The sequence below is a fragment of the Astatotilapia calliptera genome, chromosome 14 (genome assembly GCF_900246225.1).
Source record: "Astatotilapia calliptera chromosome 14, fAstCal1.2, whole genome shotgun sequence".
NCBI lineage: Eukaryota > Metazoa > Chordata > Actinopteri > Cichliformes > Cichlidae > Astatotilapia > Astatotilapia calliptera.
In genome coordinates this window covers 26809930-26835483 of record NC_039315.1, presented here as the reverse complement: position 1 = coordinate 26835483, position 25554 = coordinate 26809930, and the positions used below count along the sequence as shown (strand labels likewise).

General features: G+C 41.5%; 2 protein-coding genes across 2 annotated transcripts in view; both read left to right on the top strand.

Annotated features, from left to right (window-relative positions):
- Positions 1–12209, top strand: part of dner (delta/notch-like EGF repeat containing) — a 72042-nt gene extending 59833 nt beyond the window's left edge. The window contains exons 8-13 of the mRNA XM_026191904.1: positions 2043–2276; positions 6255–6377; positions 6472–6585; positions 6755–6886; positions 9906–10152; positions 10870–12209. Of these exons, the coding sequence (XP_026047689.1) occupies positions 2043–2276; positions 6255–6377; positions 6472–6585; positions 6755–6886; positions 9906–10152; positions 10870–10981 (962 nt within the window). The 3' untranslated portion in view covers positions 10982–12209. The remainder of the gene's footprint in view (positions 1–2042; positions 2277–6254; positions 6378–6471; positions 6586–6754; positions 6887–9905; positions 10153–10869) is intronic.
- A 3370-nt stretch (positions 12210–15579) lies between these two features.
- pid1 (phosphotyrosine interaction domain containing 1) overlaps positions 15580–25554 on the top strand; it is a 33592-nt gene continuing 23617 nt past the window's right edge. Inside the window, exon 1 of the mRNA XM_026192261.1 lies at positions 15580–15931. Within this exon, the coding sequence (XP_026048046.1) occupies positions 15902–15931 (30 nt within the window). The 5' untranslated portion in view covers positions 15580–15901. The remainder of the gene's footprint in view (positions 15932–25554) is intronic.

The following is a 25554-nucleotide window of genomic DNA, read 5'->3' as shown; positions in this document are numbered from 1 at the left end:
CACAACGAGAGAAAAAAAGAGACATAAAAGAGAAAATCTCTATTTAGCAGCGTTTCTCTGAGAGAAAATGTCAGAGGCCAGGAGAGTGGCCATACTGCTATAAGTTGATAGGAAGGCAACATTAACTCAAAGAACCAATCACTGCAACCAGCGTATGCAGAAGAGTGTCTTTGAATGTGCATCATGTCAAACTTTGAAGCAGTTGACCTGCACCAGCAGAAGACCACACCAGCTAACAGCTAACAGCAGGAAACTGAGGCTACAGTTCACACATGCTGAGAACATTGGAAAAATGTTGGTGTGATAATGAGTCTTAATTTCTGCTTTAACCCCCAAAGTGTAGGGTCAGAATTTAACATACACAACATGAACGCATAGATCCTGCCTTGTATCAAAGGTTCAGGTGTAATAGTGTGCTGGATACTTTCTTGGCACAGTTTGGACCCCTTCGTTCCAACTGACCACAGTTTAAATATCACAGCCTACCTGAGTTTTGTTGCTGACCATGTCCATTCCTTTATAACGACAGTATACCCATCTACTGATGGCTGCTTCCAGCAGGATAGCTCACCATGTCAGAAAGCTCAAATAATCTCAGTCTGGTTTCTTGAACATGACAATGAGTTCGCTGTACTTAGATGGTCTCTACAGTCACCAGATCTCAACCCATGGGGTGTGGTGGAATGGGAGATTAGCATAATGGATATGCAACTGAAAAATCAGCATCAAGTGTGTGAGGCTGTCATGTCAATATAAAATACACTGAAGGCACAATGGGCTCTTGTCAGGTACTAGCAAAGTGTACCAAACAAAGTGGCCAGTGAGTATATAAAGTCTGAATTAGTTTAACTTTCTCCTGAGCATTTTCTCTATTAGACCTACCACATATCATACAAATACTGCCCTTTGTTTGTTCTGTTTGAGGAGTGTTAGCTTAGCTTAGCAGAAAGCTAGCACTGGAAAACGGCTAGCGTAAATCCCTCCAACCACTGCGACACACTGCCATTAAAAAAAGTTTGATCTTTTTTACTGAAACATTTAAAACATAGTTTTACACTGACAGAGTTGTGTTACAAAAGAATTAGACTTGAAAACATTAAAAGCACATATATAATTCAAACTAGTTTTTCTACATATGTAATGTTTAATGTGTTCTTAATTTATGATGTATTCAGTGACGCAAATAAACAGGACCTGGCTTTGTGTTTCCTCCGTGTGTAGTTTTAAAGGTAAATTGACTGTTTACTGACTTTAGCTTCACTCCCTCTTTTGACAAAAAAGTAATCCGGTGTGTTTTCTTGCATACTAAACTTTTCTTTTCAGTAAATAATAGCATGTAATCTTAAACTGCGCGCACTTAAATTATATAACCATACGTACCAAATGCACAATTTAAGAAGTGAAATAACTGCGTCAGAAAAATGCTTTTAAGTCTAAAACATTACAGGAGTATAATATAACCAGGACTGTTTAATGCACTCCTGCATTACTTACTGTGGTTTTCTTGCATGATAAATGTCTTTATTTATTTATTTATTTATTGCTTTAGGGAAAGCATTTGACTTCATCCTATTGTCCTGCTCTGTACATATTTTTGGTTGCTGGTGCTTTGTCATCATATTTAATACACCGTATGCAGCATGAATAATTGAAGCACATCCCTTTAGTTAGTGGTTATAAATGCAATAAAGTTCACTCAAAGAAAATAAAAACAAAACTTATGATCCCCTTTAACTGTAGAGGAGTTTCTTTTATCCCATTAACATTTTTCTGCAAAGTTCCATTTGCATTAAGAAGCGGCTTCAGTGGGCAGTTGAGTGGGTGCAATTTTATGCCAAAGTAGATGCCACATATTGGATTGCAACACCCGCCTTGCATAAACACAGCCCCTGCTGTGTCACCCACTGTTGAAAGCAGGTTCATCTGAATCCCAAAGCTTTCCCTTCAAAACTAACAATTTACCAGTAATAGCGCAGCTGTATGCTTTAAGCCTCTCCTTCCAGCAAATTAAGGATATTTGCTCCCTCTCTGCCCTCTCACAGGTTACCAGGGTGCTACATGTGAGCAGAAGGTGGACCCGTGTGCCTCCAGCCCCTGTCACAATAACGGGACATGCTACGCCCAGGGCCCCGGCCCCCTGGGGTTTGGATGTAGCTGCACAGCAGGGTTCACAGGACCCACCTGCGCCCAGCTGGTGGACTTCTGTGCCCTGAACCCCTGCGCTCACGGGGTCTGCCGCAGCGTGGGAAACAGCTACAGGTGTCTTTGCGTGCCAGGTAAGCTTATAGTTAACATAAAAGGGCTCGGTCTACTTAAACTAAAAGAGTTTTATGACATCTATGAATCCTCAGATAGTTTTACTTGTTATGTGAGGAGTGGAGGTAATTCTTTTAAATGATCTGATTAAAAATTAAACCAAATCAGCTACAAAGGCTGAATTAAACTGCACCAGAAATATAATAGGCTGATTCATACAAGTAGAAAAGTTGAAACTCTGTTTACTTAAAAGCCTGAAACCTCTGAGAGTAGAGTGGGGAGTAGAGTGAAGCTGGACTTTTTATTTTTAAATAAAACTACATGTCCACTGAGTTCCTGGACCGATGAGATTTTGACTGATGTCACTGAGAAATTCACATTTTAAGAGCCTTCATAAAACCTCTTGAATCCTTACTTTGATCAATCTCCACTCTGTATCTGGATTTACCACCAGCACATTAAACTTTGTAATAAGTAAAAGGATGGTGACTTGTAGTCCTGGCTTAGACTCAGGTGTGTTTAAATGTCATCTGCCCCAACGATGAGTGTTTTTTTTAGACTGATTAAATCAATTGAGTGGAATGATGACTTGTCATTATCTATTGTCTTGCAATTACCTTGCTAGGATGGAGAAAATGATGACTTTCCCAATGGCCCATCAACATAATTTGACACTTTGCCCCTGCTTCTCACTGTTTATACACGCTGTCAGTCAAATGTACAGAGGAGTAACCATCTCAGTGTCATATTTTATGCTCCCATTCACGCTCCTTTCACACGGCTAATCTAGTTCCTGTCTCTTTGGAAGAATGGCAGAAAGCAATTAGAGCTTAAAGTGGATCTATAAGTGGAGCTGATTTCCTGCTCCGTATATGTGATTCACAGACCTAAACTGATAGGAGCAGCTCGTCGCTCTGTCTGAAACACGCTGTTTTAGCTCTTCTTCCTTTAAGTTTACTTTATTCTGATTGGCTGCCCCTCACAAATAAAAGGTTTAAACAGCAGGTAGGTGGGGCTTCTGTATCTGAGACAACCATTTTAACTATATCACCTCTGTGTGATTCACACTGAGTCAAGATAAAACGGTTGAAAACAAGAGTTTAAGTAGTCTGGAGATTTCCACCTGTACACACGCTGACCTCAATATTTGAGATTTTAGCCCTTTTAATATTAGAATCCATTGTTGTAACAAAATATGTCTGCCACAAAATAAGGAAGAGCAAATGGTCCGCTTTGACCCTTTAAAGTCTAAACCCTGAAATAATCGCCAGAAAATTGTATTTTGTGACAATGGAACTTTTCATTAATTTAATATGAATTTGAATATATGACTTTTAATTCCTATTATATTTGCCACATTCATTTTTGCAGCATATTTATTGCTTAAAAATGTAGTGTGGAATTTATTTATTTTAATAAATACATATAAATCACACTGATAATGTAGAAGTGGAAAACTCACAGAAACTGTATGCGTGCATCAAATATGATACATTAAGCATTAGGGGCTAAGATTATGTTTGTTTTCTTATGTTAATGTCATTTTTTGTGAAAGCGCCTGACATTTCAGTACAAAGAGTTTTAAAATTTACATTTTGGTGTCTTTTTTTAAATTCCTGAAACGAAGCAGTATCAATGTTGAGCAGCAAGACTTGGATTTGTAATAATGCCTTCTTATTTCATGTTCTTCCCTTTTATTCAAACGGCTCTTACTGTGCTCTGAGGCAGAGCGGGCGCCCACTTCTTTTCAATTATTGCGACACCACCTGCATATTTTTCTATTTTTCATAACGTTGCATTACTTTCACGAGTTCTTTTCTTCTGCTTGTCCTTTTGTCCTTTCTCATCATCATCCTGTAACATTTACCGCACCTCATTTCCCTCTTATCCTCTGTTGTCTGGTTGCCATGGAGAAGCTGTGTGTGTGTGTGTGTGTGCGTGTGTGTGTGTGTGTGTGTGTGTGTGGCTCCCAGTCTGTCGTCTGTGTTTGTGTTTTGTAGCTGAACAGATGCTGCCATCCAATCAAATGCCTCTGCTCCCTCTGTAATGGGACTGGTGAAATTGGTAATTTGTAATTAGCATCCCAAGCATCACACTCACACACAAACACACACACACATGTGCGCGCACACACACAGATACACACACATTGCAGTGTTTTGGACCAAAACGATCTTTTCTCCCCATCATCAGAATGTCAGTTGCTTGCGGCATGTTTATGTGTCTGCATTAAAGTTTTAATTTCAGTGTGTGTGTCTGTGTGTGTGAGTCCACAAATGCAGCAGTGTGACCGTCTCCATGGTGTCGGTGTGCGGATGTGTGGGGTTGTGTAAATGCCTGTTGGCTGTTTGAAAGAAAGCTTCTGGGGAGCTGATATGTTGAAGGATCTGTCCTCCTGTTTCCTGTAATCCTGCTCACATGAGAGGCTGCCAGCCCACAGAAAGCAGGCAGAGTCTTGGAAAGGCACTTGACATTTCACTGACATTTCACAGAGAGGGCCCTGGAGGTTCTAACTGGGCTCCTCATTAATTGCTCTCCTCTCTTTTCCCCAAACACACGTTAGCTGTAGCCCGAGGAGGGCTTGTTGATGCTTCAGTCAGTACTTGCACCCAGCCGAGAGATGCAGTCAAAGTTGGAGACGAGATAATGAAAACACTCGATCTGCATCTGTTGTAGCCACAAAATCGAAGTGCAAGTTACACACGTCCTATATGAAAAGCGCAAAACACACAGCTGAAGAGGCACTGATGCTCTGATGCGCTGACCATGTTAATGCTGGTCTCAGTACACAGCTGCCATCCTATGGAAAACACGGTGCACTGCATGTCATTTGACATTGATTTAATATGCGCTCATACCCCTGTTGGCTAATTTATAAATCCCTGTAAAGAAATACAGAGGCACATACGGTGGTCCAGTTGTTATTGTGTACGCTGTAGTGTGCGGTTCAGTCAGGTAAACACGTAAAATGTTGAGCTTCTAGCATTGATGGCAGTAGGTCTCAATGCTGGTGTCAAGTGCGACTTAAAAGGTTGAAATATTTTTAATCTGCTCAGAGCACTGAGAGCAAGAACAGTGACCGAGGAAGGGCGCGTGAGGAAATTGCTTCATAGTGCCACAAGATGAATGCTACGGGTTGTTTGATAGGCTGTTGCTGTGTGAACTGTTTTTGAGGCACTATTACAAGGACCCTCTGCTCAGCTTTAACTCGTGCTGGGGTCGTTACTGAAAGAAAATCACGTGTTACACATTACGTGCTACTATAATGAAATGTAATGCATCACTTGACATAATTACTCCCTGAAGAAATTAATTTGTTACAATAGAGCCCGACTGATGTGGGATTTATAAGGCCAATAAGGATACCAATATTCAGTGATTTTAAAATCTAATACGTCAGCCAATTTTTTTTTTTTAATTTTTAGGCACACGAAACATCTATGATGGAAGAAATTCCAGGAGAGTGAAAAAGTGGTCTAATTTGAGCTTTCTACTACTATTCATTTCCATATTTTTGTGAAGTGTGGGGGATTCGAGCCTTTTGCGATCAGTTTCCTGTGGAATTGAAATAGCCGTATCTAGAGATCTACTTAACATGTCATTCAATATTTCTAATCCAAACATCTGCTACTATGGAATTTCTAAAGTGTTGCTCAAGTTCAAAATAAAACTTTGAGAGCTTGGAAAATTTTGTAGTGTGACCCACCATACCATATTTGAAGGCCTTTAGAAAGAACAGCATGAAGCTACTCAAATGTACATGTATGGTCTTAAAGATATTAGAGCCTGAAAACTAAATAAAAAATATTTTCATGCATATTCACAGTGATGCAAAGAAAATCAGGAAAATCAATTTGTACCATTACTGTGTTTCACTGCAGAAGGATACACACTTTCTGTCTCTGTGTCTCACATAAACACAAACCCTTTGTTATTACATAATCATTCATAAAGACTGTGATTTTATTCTGAACTGTATGAATCTGTGTCCTGTTAAGGCTACCATGGCTTGTACTGTGAGGAGGAGTACAATGAGTGTCTGTCTGCCCCTTGCCAAAACTACGCCACCTGTAGGGATCTCATCAATGCCTATGAGTGTGTCTGCACACCCCAGTTTGAAGGTATGTGTGTGTGAGTGTATCCGAATATGTTTTAGAGTGCTAAAAGTGCTGCCCGGTGAATTATTGAAAGCTCTTTTTGTATGTGTGCATGCAGGCAGACACTGTGAAATCTACAAGGACCCATGTCTGAAGATGCGCTGCCTGAATGGAGGCCGCTGTGAAAGTGCGGGACTTAATGCTTCCTGTTCCTGCCCGCCTGGATACCTGGGTGAGCACAGCCTGACGACCAGCTGCGTGTTTCTGTGATTATGGCTGGTGATGAAGATGAATGTAGCTGCGTGGAAAATGAAGTCAGGCTGTGATCCATCAGCCTCACTTTGAGCTGTTGACGTTATTGCTAAAAAAGTCATTTAATTCCACCTTGCCTGTCTGCTCAGGGGAAAAATGTGAGGTCGACGTCAATGAGTGCGACAGCAACCCTTGTCACCACGGAGGCACGTGCATCGACCAATCAAATGGCTTCACCTGTCACTGTCCACCTGGGTGGGTGGGACCCAGCTGCGAGATCCGTAAGTCACCCTGTCAGAAAATATCTCATCAGATATTATTCTAAATAATAAAATGATGATTGGGCCGCAGCTAGTACACACACACACACACACACACACACACACACACACACACACACACACACACACACACACACACACCCCTGGACCCATGCAGCAAACTCTTAAATCAGAATGTGTCCGCTCTTTAACCTGTGTAGAAGCAGATATGCTGCTTGATAATGAGCCAAATGCTTCAAAGTTTTCCCCGATGACGTGATAAAGAAGTGACCTTCCTCCTCCAACTACAAACAGGAAGCTCACGGGCAGCATCAGTGTTTGTATGACACTCACGAGGAGACCTCTGAGCAGGAAGGCTGCAGTCACACAGCTCTGCTTCTCCCTGCTGTTCACTCTCACCAGCAACATTCACGCAGAAGAATTTATCATCGCAAGAAGAAGGAGGCTCTTTTGAATTCAAGCTCCCAGATCAAAACAGCTCCTGCAGAACCTCCAAACTTGTTGGTGAAGATACTCTTGTCCTGTAGAACATCTCTGACCCCTGGAACAGAAACAGCGATGAAGAAAATCAGTGTTTTATTACAATTAACTGTGCATAATTTTTCTTAGATTCCTTACCTTTCACGATGACCAAAATAAAGCTGTTGGGACATGATCATCTGAGCTCCTCACACCACCAAACCCACCATACCTTCCCCCTCCTACTGACCGCCCTCAATTCCTCGCATTTTCTATTTGTATTTCTTTCAAGTCTCGCTGTAAGAAAGATGAAATTAATGTAAGAAATCATTATTGGATATATTTTAACTCAAGTATAGGATACCAGATTTCAGTATAAAAAAGGGAAATTGTACACTTAATTAAACTAAAAACATGAGCTTTGAAGAAAACCTGATGTGATGGAATATTTTTCCAAGTTTCAGTGAGGAAAAATAAGAAACAGTCAAAAAATCCTCTGCAGTTTTTTGGTTGCAGACCTGTGTTATTGTCTGATGCAGCATACACCTTATTAGGAATCATTTCTGAAATAAATATATCAAAATCTAATTTATAAGGCTTTATCTCCAAAAGTTGATTCTGTTCATCTGGACGTAGCGTTTTGTGGGAGAAACGTTTCGTCACTCATCCAAGTGACTTCTTCAGTCTCAGCTGACTGCAGGTTTCCCCAAATCTTATAAACAGTACATTTGCATAATGACTGAAACCAGCCCACTGAAGGAACAATGGGCGGGGAGGTCAGTTCCTTAATCTTATTTATGCAAATTCTCATGACCATTGATCAACAACCACTGACCAAAACCCACTGATCAAATGACCACTGATCAGTGGCCATGAGTACCATTCACAGAGAGTTGGGGAATGGCAGCAATCAAACATTGTAAGATGGTGAAAGATGTACCCATAGGCCCCCTCCTCGATTCAGGGATGGTCTTTCCCTTTTCATGTGAATGGCCTCCTTGACTCCGCGTTCCCACAAAATGCTACGTCCAGATGAACAGAATCAACTTTTGGAGATTACTTACCTGGATGATTGAGAATCCATCAAGACAACATAAGGCTGTATGTCGACGCGCTTCTGTCAGTGACTCCATGCTGATTTTTATTTTTAATAAACAAACAATCCTCATATTTCAGTGCAGGATTTACAGCAGAGTATATTGGCAAACTGGATGGGAGTGCCTAAACTTTGATTTCAAATGATTAATCAGCGTTTTGGCCTAAACATGCACCCAAAAACACAATGCAGGTCAGCACACTTTAGCACGTCTCTGACTTAGAGCGAAATATTTTACAGAAACGCGGAAGAAAAGGCAAACTTCACATGGTCATCATCATTTCATCACTGGAATATGAGTTATTATCCATCCATCCATCCATTCGCTACCGCTTATCCTTCTCAGGGTCGCGGGGGGAGCTGGAGCCAATCCCAGCTGTCATAGGGCGAGAGGCGGGGTACACCCTGGACAGGTCGCCAGTCTGTCGCAGGGCCAACACACAGGGACATATTAATATTAATATTATTGAAGACACTAAGTTCATAGAAACATAGAAATCATTGCATACAGTTTACATGAAACGTGTTTGGCAGAATTAAAAAAAGATGCCTGCCAGCAGATTTGGATGCAACACAAACTTCTGACTACACACAAATTCTACTGACGACACGATGCACAGTTTGCACTGCTGTAACTTCACTGCTGGGCTAATTCAGTGTTGAGCTCCAGAAGTGGCTTACTCTGTCAGGCAAGACAGCCAACTCTTGGGGCAACTCTCCAGGCAAGTGAGGGTCCCCTTCAGGGCTGACAAACTTGAGACTCCAGCAGTGGTAATGTGCAGAGTCTGCAGTGACAGTATGCTAAACCTGACCTCATATGACTCCACTCACTCACCTCTGGCGAGCAGAAACATGTTTTCTTCAGTGGTTTGAGCTCCATTTCCTCCCACATTTCCTCCCATGTTTACTACAAATGAAAAAGCATTTTCCCTGCTTGTGCAGGTACATATCTACGTGAGCAATCATATCAAAAAACCTTTTGATATTTCAGTGTTTTTCCTGGGGAGTGAATGGCACATGAGCAGAACATGGTCGTTAAGACACGCTTGCAAAAGAGATTTTATCTCAAGAGTTGTATTTTTCTGATTCAGTGAAGGTTAAACAGTTTAAAAAATTCAATTTGTGACTGATCTTTATTAACTTATACACACACACAAATTTACAGTAACAGATTTATATATTTTTTTTTTACCATTTCTTGTGTGTTTCTGTAATGGTTAAACCAGGTTTTTAATGCTAAAATATAATTAAGGCTGTTATCTTTCAACTTACAAATTTCATGTTTATAGCAACCCTGAAAGAAATAGTAAATCACATTATTCTGAGATTAAGATGCACTGTTACAGCTTTACCTGCATTTCTGAAAATAAAATTTTTTTTGAGAGGTTGAATCTTATGCATGAATAATATAACGCAAAGATCTATCCCTGTGTGTGTGTGTGTGTGTGGGTGTGTGTGTGTTAGACCTGCAGTGGAAGCCTGCACACACTGAGGACACCTTGACCAACATGCCCCGCCACTCCCTCTATATCATAATTGGAGCTCTGTGCGTGGCCTTCGTGCTCATGCTCATCATCCTCATTGTGGGCATCTGCCGCATCAGCCGCATCGAGTATCAAGGTTCCTCCCGCCACGCCTACCAGGAGTTCTACAACTGCCGCAGCATTGACAGCGAGTTCAGCAACGCCATCGCCTCCATCCGCCATGCCAGGTCAGTGACAGGATTTGTGTGTCAGCGTTCAGTTGCTGTGATTAATGAGCTGTTTTTATGAGTGCTTTGCATTTAACATTTCTTGGATGTTAGTTTTACCATCCACCCACGCTGCCCCCCCCTTTTTTTTAGAAATCCAAAATTGACCAAGTTAACTCAGAAATATTCTTTTTAATTAACACAACTTTTTGATGCGTTGTCGCCGTGTTTGTATATCTCAGAATCCAGAAGAAACGGGTACGGTAACCTTCAGTCATAACAGTTTTTCTCGATTGCTGCTGCCAAGGTCAGGAGTGATCTGTCAAAGCCATTTTACCGGTCACCAGCAGCTCTGTGGCAGCACTTAATCTGAAATTCTGCTCTGCACACTGTGCATGTTCAGTTTAGGACACAGTGACATTTAACAGGCAGGCAGAGTCTAACTGAAGACAGCACCGAGTCAACTTTTGGGATTTTTTAATTAAAGCTAGAGCATCTTGGATTCTTCCACTTGTGCTTTTTAAAAACATTTTTCAGTATTATCTGTCTTTTGTTTGTCTTTCTTGAACAATAATTAACTAACTCTTTAAAGTAGGGTGGGTAGTCAGGATGTTTTGTACTTTTTTTGGTACTTTTTCTGGGTTATTATCTCCTCCAGCTTTAAAAGCACTTGTCATTCTCTCAAAACACCTTCTTACGCTGCAATATTTGATAAACATTCGGCTTTTTTTTAATTAGATTTGGGAAAAAGTCCAGACCTGCGATGTATGACGCCACTCCCATCGCCTATGAAGACTACAGTCCTGATGACAAGCCACTGGTTACCCTCATCAAGACAAAGGATTTGTAAAACACGACTGCGTTTCACCATTACAGGCTGTACACACACACACACACACACACACACACACGCACATATACATAATGCCAGTACAAATCTAAAATAAGAGCAAAAGAAAACTGAATGTAAAGTGGAAAAAGAAAATAATGCAAAACATAGACTGTAGATTAAAAAGAGCAAATCTGGAATTTGATACATCTATTTTCCTGTCCAAGTTCACAATAAGGCTTTATTGTAGCGTAAGAGCATTCTTTGCATCACTTAAGTTATTAATGATGACAGGCAACACTACCAGTAATCTCTGCTGTACAATAGAGTGATGACTTTAGTCTGCACCAGACTGTCTGTCTGCAGGTGGGGCCAGCATCCCGGGAGCCCACATTTCTAAGCGTAAACTTAGCAGACAGCGCTGACAACAGTCCTTACAGGTGTTGTAGAAATAGGTGCACTTGTCACTGTATCTTTTTCTATATTAAAACAACATGAAAGAATCTGCTGTAGGTTGCCTTACTTTGTGCATGGTTAGATTTGATGTTCTCTCTGCAAATATTTTAAAACCTTTGTACTCAGTTGTTGGTTGTTCTTTTCTTCCCATTGCACTTGTATTTCTCTCTGTCAAGATTGTGCCAAATGTTTTCTTTAGGGAATTTTGTGGTTAGTAGACAAAATACATAAATGTATAAAATACTAGTCACAGCCTTTCCCCCTCCCCCCCCCTTTATATTATATTGTCCTGTTCTTTACATGCAAGTTTCTAAGTGGTGTTTGAATAGTACAGAAAGTTGGTTTGCTGGAGTACTGTGACCCTACCATCCTACTGTATGTTTTTAAGTGATATTTAGGATAATAGGTAGGTATACTTCTCACTGCACAGAAACATAGTTGGTTCTACTCAGTGTACCTGTTCCTCCCAGTGTACAAATTCACCTCTAGTGTTGGCAGCATCGATTAGTTTCTGGATGTGAGTTTCTTTGCTAGAGTGGCCTCTTGTTGGCTTTAGTTTGGAGAAGACGGAGGAGATGTTATCTAGTCCAGAATATATGTGCTTCTGTGTTCTGCCAGTGGAAAACTTTCTGTCTGTGCAGCTCTGTTGTTCCTCTCGAGATCAAGCAATGTTTTACCAATAGGCTCAGCTAATCCTACCATTTTTTTCTCCCGTTTTAAACCGCAGCAACATGATAAACTATTATCTCTGTTGAATTATGTAAACAATAAAGATTCAAGTGAACATAAGTGACTTCTTTATGTGTGTCTCATGTGTACTGTACCACATGCATCATATTTGGGGCAGGATACTTGTTTGAAAGCGTTTGATTTATTGACCTTTATTTAACCAGGAAGTCCCACTGAGATCAAGTCTCTTCTCTCTAAAGGAGGCCTGGCCATGAAAACTCAAGCAATACTGAAAATGAAAGAAATATAACAAAAAAATGGGAATTATGTGCAGCGATTTATTAAAACATGTGCAAGCCTGACCTTTCTCAGTAAGTAGTCTTCAGGAATAGTTCTCCAGGCTTCTTAACGGACATTCAAAGCTCTTCTTCGGATGCCGACTGTCTTTTGTTTTGTTCTCAGTCAACATGATCTCACATGATCTCAATTGAGGGGAGGCCAGTCCATGACTGATAGAGTTCTGCTGTGTGGTTTTTCTACCCAGGTATGCTTTTACTGAATTTGCAGTGTGTTTTACTATCACTGTCATACTGAAAAATGAAGATGTTGCCGATCAAATGCTTTCCAGATGGTATTGCATGGTAGCTCAAAATCTGATGGTACTTGTCTGCATTCATAATTCCATCAAATGTAAAAATTTTAGGCCTGCCACTTCTACTTTTGTCCTTCACTCACCCAGTTTCCTCTTTTTTTTGCATCCACGCTGAGATATACCAAGTTTTTACCTGATAACTCATCGGGAACCATCTTGTTGGTGCGAGAATACAAATTAATGAATGTCAAAACTGTAATATTTCTGGCATTCTTAAAAATAGATTCGGTTAAATGATGGGGTAAGAAACAGGGTACTAGTAACAAAGTTTTTTGTTATGTGTAAACGCAATGCTGGTTGATCACTTGAGCTAGGTGCCTTTTTTAAATGTTTGAATGATTCATAGGTCACAGTTTAGTGCAAGTACACCAAACAAACAGTTAAAATTGTTTTAAAAAACATACAACCTCAAAGAAAAACTTGGAGAACTTTTGTTCAAGACAACATTGAAACATTAATAGAAAGTCTGGATCCTTGGAAGCAAAATATCAAGAAATAAGCACTGGGTCGAGATTTTTGCACAGTATCATAGGTTTCGAAAAGGGAACTCTGCACGACACTTCTCATTAAAGAGGGAGAGAGATTTTGGGCCGTCTACACAAACATCCTGAGTTTGATTTTGAAACCAGTCAGCCTTAGGATCAAATCCAGCGATAATAAGTTTGCTCACCTGTAAATCACGATCAAGTGAATCAAAACGCCTTAAACAGATCCACCGACGAGGAAGTGTAATGCTGTCTTCTGTCCAGGGCACCTATGAACCTATGAGCTCATTTGTCACAGCTGTAGCAGCAGTAATGGTACTGTGCCCTTTTCTACAGGCAGTGTAAAGATTTATTATCAGATTGAAAAAGTGTTGTGCTACTAGTACCAGTGCTGTACCTGAGGCCTGAGGCGCTTTAGAACTCATACCAAAACAATACTGAGAAACACGAACATGGTTTTCTACCAAATAGCGTTCTATACATACAAAAAGGACTTTGTTTATGTTTTTTAACAGAGCACCTCCAGTTCATCAGTTTGCATCTCGCCCAAACACAACATAAAAAAAGGTGGCAGCATCAGAATTTTGAAGTGTGATTACTGAGCGAGCGATGCTGCTGCTGTTCTGCTAATAATCCAGCTATGATTGGCGGACACATGGAGCTACAGCGATTAAACTGTTTTCTGAAAACGTGGATTCTAGCTATTTACAGCATCTGTTTTTCTGTTCCCAAGGTCATACCCACCACACTGAACCGTAAGCCGTGCGACAGACCTTTTATGGAGTGTTGGTAATGCGAACACCCTCAGTGACCTCAGGCTTTATCCAGATGTTTCCCCGTGTAAACATCTCTAAATACAGACTGCGACTGCGGAGTCATGTCGTTCCTCACACCTACGTAGATTATGTGTGTCGACCCACATACACACACACATTGCAGGAGGACCAGATGCGATTGCTGGCTCTTGTCTTTTCCTGCAGTCTGTTTCCGAGACTTTGTGAGGTTGACCTCTGCCCTTTGAGCGGTTTGGAGGGTCAGGCTGTTTCACATGGCGCCGTCTACTGCTAAAAGTTTCATTTTAACACGACAGCAGATTAAAAATTATCCAACTTTTGGCGGCAGTAAAATGAATTGATCAATTTTCGAGAAAATAACAGATGATGTTTTTCACGAATATCTCTTCCAGACTGAGCTCGTAGAGTAACAAGGTCATTCTGAGCCGATACAGTCAGCCTTTGTTTTTTAGGCGCTTAAGGAGATCAAAATGTGTGGGCAGCATAACATTCTTTGTCCTTAGCTGCCTTTGTTCAACTTGGGATTTATGAGACCGGAAGACTTAAACTAACCACGTTTTCATTGCTGCTAGCCGCTGAAATAATGCTGTTTTTGTTGGGTTTACATAACGTTTCTTTTGATTTGACTGCATTCTTCCACTTCTGGCTGTTTTGGTCCAGATGACTAATCTTCGAGGGCCTTTAATTCATTTTTGTAATGAGGCTAAATTTCATTATGGGCGCCTTTTGATGTTCGTGTTGCTTCACAGAGCTGGGTGGAAAAAATAGGGCCTTGGAAAAAGGATGTATGTGGAAATGGGAAATGCAGGACTTTGGGAGTATAGAATTTACTTCACTGAGGCCTGCAGTGACGGGATCTCCAAGAAGAACCTTGATGTTGCACAATCAACCAAAGAAAATGGACCTGGAGATCAGGAAACCAGAGTGATTATAGTTCCAGAGTCAGTTTAGTCAGTTTAGCTTTTATTGCCTAGAAATGTTTAGTTTTGATTGAATTTTTATTAGTTTCAGTCTTTTTAATTATTACTGTAAGAAGGGAATATGTCAGAAGCGAGATTTAGGATAATACAAGTATTACAATAAAACATACATCTTTTTGAAAGCAGTTACAGTAAGTCACAGTCTTGTCTCAATAAACACATCCATCAATGCCTCGTCAGGTAAGCTGTAATAAATGTTATGTAAATGTAAATAAACTAACAGGTGCTAAAGGGCGTTTCTTCCATATTTTTATTTTAGTTTTCCAAGTTCACAAAATGTATTCGGTTATCTTTTCCTCACAAAAGTCTAGTTTTAATTTTAATTTTATTAGAGTTATTTTAGTTTATTTAGTTTTAATTTATAGTTTCATTTTAGTTAACTACAATAACCTTGCATGAAACCAGATTAATAAACTGGAAGATGCTCCAAATGGAAGAGGAGAATTCAGGGACGAATAGTGTATAATCTGATTTGTGCAATATTAATATTTAAGGTGATGGATTTTTCAAAGGAAATTACAAAGTGAGAAGTGTTAAAATGTGTATAAAAGAAAGAAACAAACAAAAAAACTAGCTAAAGCAGCATTTATACTCTCAGATTAAACCAACAAAAAGTCCCCCTAAGAATCAGGCTGCAGATTCAAAGCATCAGATTAACCGTATCGATCCTCGATTTCCCACCGCACTTGAAAGCAGCACGAAGCGCCCCATCGTGGATAGCAGGTACCTCCACCTGGTGGCCACTGCGTTAACTACAGCCAGGCGGAGCAACCTATCCTTCATTATCGACCAGTCCAGAGAGAAGGAGGACGGAGAGGCAAGCAGTGAAGGCGAACAGATGTGAGCCGGACTACGGGAGGAGAACAAGCTGTAGTAAGAGACGGAGAACCTCTGATTCTGCGAACATGTGGCAACCTGCGTCGGAGCGACTGCAGGTAAGGATGTGAGCGGCTTATGGTCGGTGGGGTGGCAGAAATAAACGGCTCACAGCAGCTACCGAGACCCGCCGTGCTGGTGCCGTGTGCGTGTGTGTCTGCAGCCCAGGCAGAAACGCTCCGTTACAGATGTTCCCTGTGCGCCGTGACGCTTCACCGGGGTGCCAGCAGACTTCAGAAAATGACAGAGACGAGCGTTAAAGCGAGCATTTTTCTGCCCCTGTCTCTGTGTGGTTACCTTTTGCTGCTACGTTTCACGTTACGCAAGCCAGTGGGGTGGCTGGGAAGAGGAGGGGGGAGCAGCGTGCAACAATTTGTGTCTCCACTGCATTCCTGTGCAAACCCACCGCTGGAGAGCCTTTTTTTACCCCCTCCGTATAAAGTCACAGACACGCACTTTGCAGCTGTGTTTGAAATATCCACACGTTGGCCCAGAGGCCAGCTCGATCCAAAATCCACCTTCATTGAGCGCAGGCCTCCTCATCCTCCTGCTGTTGTCACTTTTTTCCGTTCATGCTGCCACATCAGGATGCTTACCCTCTGTCTGAAAGCATCCCGTGATCTGTTAGGGTGTAAAAAAAAAAGCGACGTGGTTAATGACACGTAGTGTGATATCCACGGGTAAGTCGTGCACCGACCCTGGTTTCACGTCTCCTGCAGACGTAATGTTCTCCAGATGTGTGCCTGTGGACTGCCTGCCAAGTGAACTTGCACAATCCCCTCTCCTGCCCAGGCGTCAAGAAGATGGAATCACAAAGTATTAAAACCGAGAGTTCCGGTGTTTGTAGGGAGTCAGATGTGGGCGCTGTAAATTATCCCCTTAACACACATCTGCCCTCTAGGTGATCCAAACAGGCTGCAGCAGGACGCGGTTTATAAACTGCTATTGATCCGGGCTCGCTGAGCACACTGCGCTGTCGCTTTCGGATAAACTCAGATGTGGTCATGCTCAACAAGTGTCGTAAAGTCAATCTCATACTTTCCATGGCTGGTTGCTCCAGTACGTTTTGGTAGTGTTGCAGCAAGTGAATCATCATTCAGGTCCCTGCCAAACGCAGTGAAAAGAGGGAAAAAAACAAAAAAACGGCCACATCAACAGCCCAGATTACAACCAGCAGGTTGTAATCCTTTTAGGTCAAGTTATTTTGTTCATTAATTTCTCAAACTGCTGGCCTACTCCTGGTTTATAGAGTAGAGTGGGCCCCTCCTCAGTTTGGATTCATGGGACAGACACCCTTTAGGCTTAAAGCTCTCCTTTTTGACCGTGAATCCTCCCGTAGTTATGCATTTCTTCTTCTCTTGTCTCTTTTCAGTCCATGTTTGTTTATACACCACTTTGCATTTAATCATTAGCAATCATTAAACTCTAGTTCGCTCTCCTCTAGTGTGTCTTTTGTCCAGTCTTCCTCTCTCTGCTCACTCCTCTTTCCCCTCACCCCCGGCAGATGGCCACTCCTCCCTGAGCCTGGTTCCAGTTTCTTCCTGTTAAAAGGGAGTTCTTTCCTCCCACTGTCTCCAAGTGCTTGCTCATGGGGGTAGGGGGGGATTGGATAAGGCTCACAAGATCCCCAGTCATTTTATGAGATGTTGTATAGGGGGAAATAAAAAGAAGAGCACTTCAATTTGCAGTGTATTGTTGTTGTGTTGGGAAGTGTGTTTTATCAGTTATATTATATCAGGTAAAATATACTCGATGTTAGTGATAGCATTATAAAGTGTTCTAGGGCTAAAACTCTCCACGTCTACTATATGGTCAAAAGTACTGGTTTCATCAACAGGTTACACCTGCAGAAACTGCTTGGCCTTGGAAACCCATGCCACGAAGCTCCCACTGCACCGTTTTTGAGCTGATGTTACTGAGCCAGACCCCCAGGGTTATGTAGTTCCTATGTAGGAACTGTAATTACAAATGGGAAATGGAAAATCAGATAAATCCAACTTGGAGCCTTTTAATGTGAAAGTGGCTGTGCTGTAGGCAAGTACAGAGGCCTCATGCCAGCTAACCGAGCCTTGTTTTCTGGGAAATGTAGAATCCAGGGATGTAATACTGAACTGCTTCAGGGAACAGGTGTAATTAAGGAAATCTTAACTTTGATAACCTGGGCTTAGTCCACATCAGTTTACCGCCTGGAAACCAGCTGTGGCTGGATGCTGATAAAAGAGTAAGGCATGTCTGAAAACTATCAAACGCTCCACGTTTCAGTTGACGACTTTATGAGGAGACTCTTGTTGAGGACAGCAGCCAGGCTGTTCTCTCCTTATGCTAAATAGCAGAAACCTTGCTGTGTATATTAATAAAAAAAAAAAGATATAAAAAAATAATGAATGACCCATACACCAAAAAGTGGTTACTGAACGATAGCAAATACCCACCCATTGCCTGCTTTGTTACCATAGCAACACCATCCTGTAGGCTGGTATCCTTCAGCGCTTTTGAGTCGGGCATGGTGGGGTTTGTACAGTTTAATGTCTCTCTTAGCTGATTTACCGTCGCTTATTATGTCCTGTTTTGTTGTTTTTGTTATTCACATCTGTCCATATTATTCGCACTTGTGCCGTCCTCTGTTGCCATAGCAACGTCTGATGTCTTGCTGCATTTTTTTTTTTTTTTAACGTCTTGCGCCCAGTCGAGAAGAGGAAAAGGGAGAAAAAGAGATGCGTTTATCCGTGAGGTTGAAGAGATACGGGGTTGTGTTGCCACGCTGTGTGCTGATGCTGCATCATGCCTCCCTGTTTTTCTCTCTGTTTGCCCTTTCTACCCCTCGCTGACCACATCCCTCGGTCATTTTCGACGGGCCCTTCCTCCCCAGCCAGAGGCCATGTTGGTTCACCGACAGATTGCACAATATGCAGTGGGCTGGGAACAGCTATGCGTGTGGATGTACGCTCACATGCAGCTTAGGAGGCAGGTTACAAGGCTGTACACATGCACAGCAGCATGCTTCCTTTGTGAAAATCCCTAAGCCTTCCAGACACGCTGTTTTCCGCTGTCAGCAGCTCTTTCTTTAGCCACGGTTTCAACTTTTTGACGCTTTCAAACTTCAGCGTGTGCGACTCTGACAAACAGGGCTGACCAGACGCAAAGATGTTGACCTGACAGTGCAACAGACTGAGGTCAAAAAGAGTCAGAGTCATTCTCTGCATTTCTGTCTCTTTGTCTGAGGTTGCTTTGTAGCCACAGTTAAGTTATAGTTGATGGCACAAGGAGACTGCCCAAAAATTCCCCATAATACCCAAAACCTATTTCTTTATCCAGCAGACATTTCCTCAGTGTGCACATTTCACCTATTTGTGTTTTCTTTTGTTTAAAGATTTTAAATCCATTTCAGTTGAATACTTTGTACTGGTCAAAGTGCATTTGTCGCACGGTGTTTAATGTTTCTTTACTTTTACTCATATTTTTGTCTGTTTGAATGCTAACAGACTAGATTAGTAGTTCCCAACATATTTCAGGTGGCGTGCCTGTTTTTAGTTTAATTTGAAGTTGTGTTAATGGGATCTGGGCTGTTTTTAACAGTAATTTACTTTTAGCTTAGCACTTGTTAGCCATGTTTGGCTAACTACTTAAAACAACCATAAATGCTAGCTTACCATTTCATTCACCTTCTATTTTTTGCTGTTGCTCCCGTTAAAAAATGTCATTAGCTTTATTAGCTCCGCTTAGCTGTTTATTGAAGTTTTGCACATACATGATCACTTTAACCACCTGACATTAACTTGTCTACCATTTTAGATATGTGACCGTCATGGTGACAGTGTAGGGCCCAATCAAGGACCTAGTCACACAGGCCTAGAGACCAGTCTGTGGCTGGTTGCGACTGATTGCTGGAGGTTGATGGCAGAACCAGGGAAAATTATTGCTAAAGCGCCCAGTTACACAGGCATACAGACCTGACATCATGTGAGAACAGTTAACCTTTACATTTAGCAAGTCATTTTAACAGCACAGGGATGTTAAATGCGTAGCCGGGCCCTTCTTTGTAAAGTTCTGTCTATGTTCTCCCTGAGCCTGTGTGGGTTCTCTCTGTGTAATTTGGCTTCGTCCCACAGTCCAAAGACATACATATTAACGGTAATTTATACTTTGGCAATGAATTTAGGTTGAGCCTAAGTTGTAGTTTATGCAAGTGGCCGATGTGGGAATTTATGCCTGTGGGGGCTGTGTCGATGGCGGTGTGTAGCTACATTTCCGGGGGGTGCATGGCAGGTTACGGTGGAGGGAGTCAGAAGGCTGTGCTGTTACAATGTGCCTGTGTTGTGGATTTATCACAGTGGAATAAAACCTCTGTTAGGGTGTTCTGGTGATTCTCACTTGGCTGTGGGTGTGAATGTGAGCTATTGCTTTTCTCTCCCCGGCTCCCTCTCTACCCCCTGGCTACAGTAGAAGTGCTCCCCTGCCAAGTTGTCATTTCTGGCCTTTCTTTTACTTTCTATGTCTCGTTTCACCTGGAAGTAGATCTCCATAGGATTAGGCCTTGAAATGATGTTAAACCAAGACAATAAATATGTATTTTATATAAGCTCCACAGCGATAGAGGTGAAAAAATTCTGGATGAATTTCTTGATGTCATTAAACTTGTCAAGTTAGCAAGTGTTTTTGAAACAATCTCATTGTTAATGATCTGCTGAATTTCTGTTACATGTATCTGTTACTATGTTTTAGAATTTTATTAAAAAAAATAATGAGAAAGTGAACTGATGATAATCAAGTGCATCCCTACGTATTGCTTTAAAGAAATAAATAAAAAGCATTGGGTCAGCAGTGTCTGAGTCTGCTTATTAGCTTTAGCTTGCATGAGCCAAAGATGTAGTGCATACATGTAATATACAGCTCTGTAACGGCTATTGTGACTTATCAAAAGGCAGTTAGTGCCCGTGATGGTTGACCTGTAGCCGAACAACGCACCATGCAGATATTCTTGGCAGCGAGGAGTGTTTTTTATCATTAGCACGTCCCGTTTATGTCCTCTGGCTCTAGACTCTTTAAGATGTCGCAGTGGGTTCGCTGTTTATGTCAAACGGTCGTTGATGTTTTTACTGCCAGCCAGAGAGTCTCCTTCAGGCCTTGAGGTTAGAGTGCTATAATGCCCACTTCCTCCTACAGAAGTAACAGACCAATCGCAACCTTCCGATCACTGACTTTCTCCCTCCTACACGCCTCGGCGCTCCAATCGTGATTGAGAAAAACAGGTTTTCGTCCATGTGCAGACCTCCCACAGTCTACTCGAGGTTGAGCTCATTCGGGCAAATTTCCTCTCATAAACTGCCCCAGGATCAGTGGAGGATGCTGTAAACACACAGAGAGACAGTTTTTTGAATTCTTACCATCCAGGAACTGGAGAAACGCATCCTACGTTTGGCTTTAGGAAGTAACCGCCACATGCTGGCCTACCTGTAGACCACAGCATTGTCCTTTCATAGGTTTACTGGGAAGGATGTGTTTGTGTGTATAAAAGGTGTCTGAGGGACAAACAGGGGTTGGATGGAGGTGGTTTCCAACTCAAGAGTTGCTTAAGGTATAAGCCGCAAGGTTTAAGTGTTTGTGAAAGACTCGCTTAATTGGCTGAGCCTGTTTTGGGAGCAAATTCATTTAATGTGCGACTTTAGCTCATTTCCTGTCTGCTCACAAGAGAAAGACATTTATATAGGTTTTTGTCTCACACTGACAAAATATTTCTGTATGGAATATAGTTTTTGGGGGGTTTCATGTTACTGTGGTAGTCGAAGTTACTGTGTTACTGTTACTGTGTAGGTGAAGGTCTTTCTATGTCTTTCGTGATGAAAAGAAAGAATGAAAGAGAGAGACAAAGTGCCAAGAGCCAAATCAGGGATAGCATAGAGGATAGTTCCTGCTGGAAAAGTTGTAAAGGTGTTTTGAATCTCTATTTGGATGTTTTCTTTCAAACTTTGTGTCATAAATGATTCTGTCATCAGGAAAAGCACCTGTTAGTCTTGAGAACACGCTGTTTTTGCCTCACCTGGCTCCCGGTCGATATACGTAGAGTAGGACTAGGTACTGAAACCCAGTAAAATTGGTAGGATTAAGAAATACGATTTATTATTGGTACTTAAAGGTCAATTTCTCACATTTTATCTGACCAGATTTCATGATTTTTTGATATTCCTTATCCAAAATAAAGTTCTCGCTGGGCTTTGTGAAGATGGTGTCGAGAATTAAATGCTCCAAAGTGTGGTTCTACTTTGTTAGAGTCAGTGCTGACAGTGCTCATTGCCACAAATGCAACAAGTCTTTGGCTTGTAAAGGTGGAAACACGAGAAATCTAGCTCGTAGTTCATCTGTCATTGCTCCACGTATGTTATGCTAGCAGCACGGAACACACACGTAAGCGTTGTAGTTCTTTTTTTCTCAAATATGAATGTTGGTTAATGATTAAAAGTGAATGTTAGCAAGAGGACTGTTACCGGTGAGTGTATTCAGTCTGAATACATGGTTTAAATGTCCCAGTTCCAGCTTCAGATCACTCGTTGAGGTGAAACTGAGGATATGACACAGTAAATGTTGTCAGAAAATGGTAAATGGTCTGTATTTATATAGCGCTTTACTAGTCCCTAAGGACCCCAAAGCGCTTTACATATCCAGTCATCCACGCACACATTCACACACTGGTGATGGCAAGCTACATTGTAGCCACAGCCACCCTGGGGCGCACTGACAGAGGCGAGGCTGCCGGACACTGGCGCCACCGGGCCCTCTGACCACCACCAGTAGGCAACGGGTGAAGTGTCTCGCCCAAGGACACAACGACCGAGACTGTCCAAGCCGGGGCTCGAACCGGCAACCTTCCGATTATAAGGCAAACTCCCAACTCTTGAGCCACGATCGCCCAAGAAAAGGTCCTTAACATCTGTTCAAGGTGAAGGCTTTAGTTCTTACACACTGGATACATATGGATTTCATTCATATTGGATGATTTAATAAATATTAATGCATTATATTTTATTTTTTATATTTCATCATTAACCAGACCAGTAAGAAGCATAGCTAACAGCTTTGCTGTTAATGCTAAATGGCTAGCTAGCATTACCTAGCATGCCTTTCCTTTATCATGATTTTTTAAATTTCATAAGTTGAGTGCTATAATTTTGAATGTTTGGATTATTAATAGTTACCTTGGTTAGTTACATTAGGACTGTAGGACAGATGCACAGTTAATACAGGTTCTCCCTATAAATACAGAGGCCACAAACTTAACTTTAGCCTCCTTAAAAAGCCACAGTGATGTTTTTGTCTGTTTACAAGTACAACATCTTAAAAATACAGCTACAATTTGAAAAAAACTCTTATGGTTAGGAACAAATTAAGGTCGACTTTGGCAACAATAACTGGCAGACAAAATACATGTTCCTGCCAGTGTTTCTTACTGTGCACCGGTCATAGGTTACGGGTAAAAAAAATAATTAAAAAATGATGTGACAGCAAGCAATCGTAGATGTAAATGATCAAAGTTAAGAAATAAATAAACATCATAAATGGGATTTTCAAAGATTTTGTGGCGAATAAGAGCATGTGCTTTTGTTGCTGCTAACATACTTGTAATTCATTTTTAGGTTATACTAAATACTATCTATTTGTACATCAAGCTTTGTCACCTAGTATACGAGGACCAGACATCAGTGCGACCCTTGCTTATCTTTCCAGTTTCCTACAGTTTGATGGTGCTTTCCTAATTGGTTCATGGCCAGAAGTGTTTCTAATTCTGGATCGTGTCAGGCTTAATGATCACATGCGGAGCTGTGTATTCGCTTTAAAAAAATAAAAGTTCTGCAACAGAACAGTTTAACAAACAATGATGGCCTCCTCTCTTGTTCTTTATCAGCGCCACACACATGTTGAGCAGCTGGCGCACTGCTGTCTGCGCTCCTTTTTTTCTTCAGGCTCTCCACATGTGTGTCTGTGTTTGTGGATGCCGATGCGTATGACACAGACTGATGTTGTTGACTCGTATTATCTTGAGGTCTTGTGTTACAAGACTTCTAACCATACTTAACATAACTAACCAGTCTCGGTTGATTTCTTGGGATGAGCCAGTAGCCATTTGTGTATCTGGGGGGTTAGGTGGATTTTTATCAGTGCTTTTTGGACAAGGACATCTGTCTGCAGGGCTTAACATTATTTCCAGCTGTTTCGTAAACTTTTGTCATAATCCCATCCCCGTAACCCTGACTTTATGCGTCTCAGTGGGTGTGCCCGAGTGCCTGTTTTCACCCTGTTATGCAGTGACTCACCATGATATTGACCTGAGAGCCTCTTTTCTCTAAGAATGCTCCCTCAGAGGGCCAAAAGTTGAACTTACCATCTGTGATCTGTTAAACTCATCACTGTAGGAGGCAAACTGCACTCCCCAAAACTCCCTGTGACTTAATGTCTTGTGGTTGTGATTGTTCAAGTGATGTCTTACATTTGCATATTTTAAATGCACAATTCCAAATCATTTAGTATTAGAGACTCTTTAAGAAATTAGCACTTGTCTAGATAGCACTTGTGATTTCCAGCAGTAATCAGAGTCGTTGTTGGAGAGCAGTCATTCAGAATATATTGGCTGCACTGGGTCAGTTTGACTAAGATCCAGATCTTAATATTCAAGATTAATTTTAGTGTCATTCAAAACTATTCACAGGAGAGGTCCACAGCAGAACAGCGTGATTTTGTAATAGGGAAAAATACTACAAAAACTCACAAACTGACATAATAATAATCATGTAAACAGTCTCTAAATGACCATGAATACATTCTCACAAGACACTTCATTAGGTACACCTTGCTAGTACTAGGTTGGACCTACTTTTGCCTTCAGAACAATTTCTAGGTGAACTGTAGGAATGTTAAATTGGTGTTTTTTAGAAAGTCACATGTAACATAATTTGATGGGACGGATTCTGTTGTGTCAACCATTTGACTATTCCACAATCTGATTAGATCACTGAAAGAAAGCAGGGCAAGATCCTCAGAGCCAGTCAACTCTAGTACCAGGTAGGATCCACTTTTACCTTCAGAACTGCCTTCAGTGCCATTGATTCAAGAAGGTGCTGGAGACATTCCTTAGAGATTTTGGTCATATTGACATGAGAGCATCACACAGTTGTGCAGTTTTGTTGGCGACACATCCATGATGTGAATCTCCTGTTCACACATCCCAAAGGTGCTCAATTAGATGGAGACCTGGTGAATGTGTAGGCCATCTGAGTACAGTGTGAAATAGTGCTCAGTGGCACTAAGGGCCCACAGTGTGCCAAGAAAATATCCCCCACACAGGGCAGGATTCACCCATGCTTTCATTATGTTTATGCCAAATTCTGACCCTACCATCCGAATGTCACAGCATAAATCGAGACTCATCAGACTAGACAACATTTTTCCAATCTTCTCAGTTCTCATAGGTGAGCCTATGTTAATTGTTGGCAGTTCACACTGACTCACCAAGATTGTCGCGTCAGTTTCCTGTTCTTACCCGACAGCAGTGGCGCCCAGTATGGTCCTCTGCTGCTATAGCTCATCTGCGTCAAAGTTGGATGTGCTATGTGTTCAGGGATACTTTTCTGCACATCTTTACCGTAGTGAGTTGTTATTAGAGTTACTAATTGCAGGTCTGGCCATTCTGCTC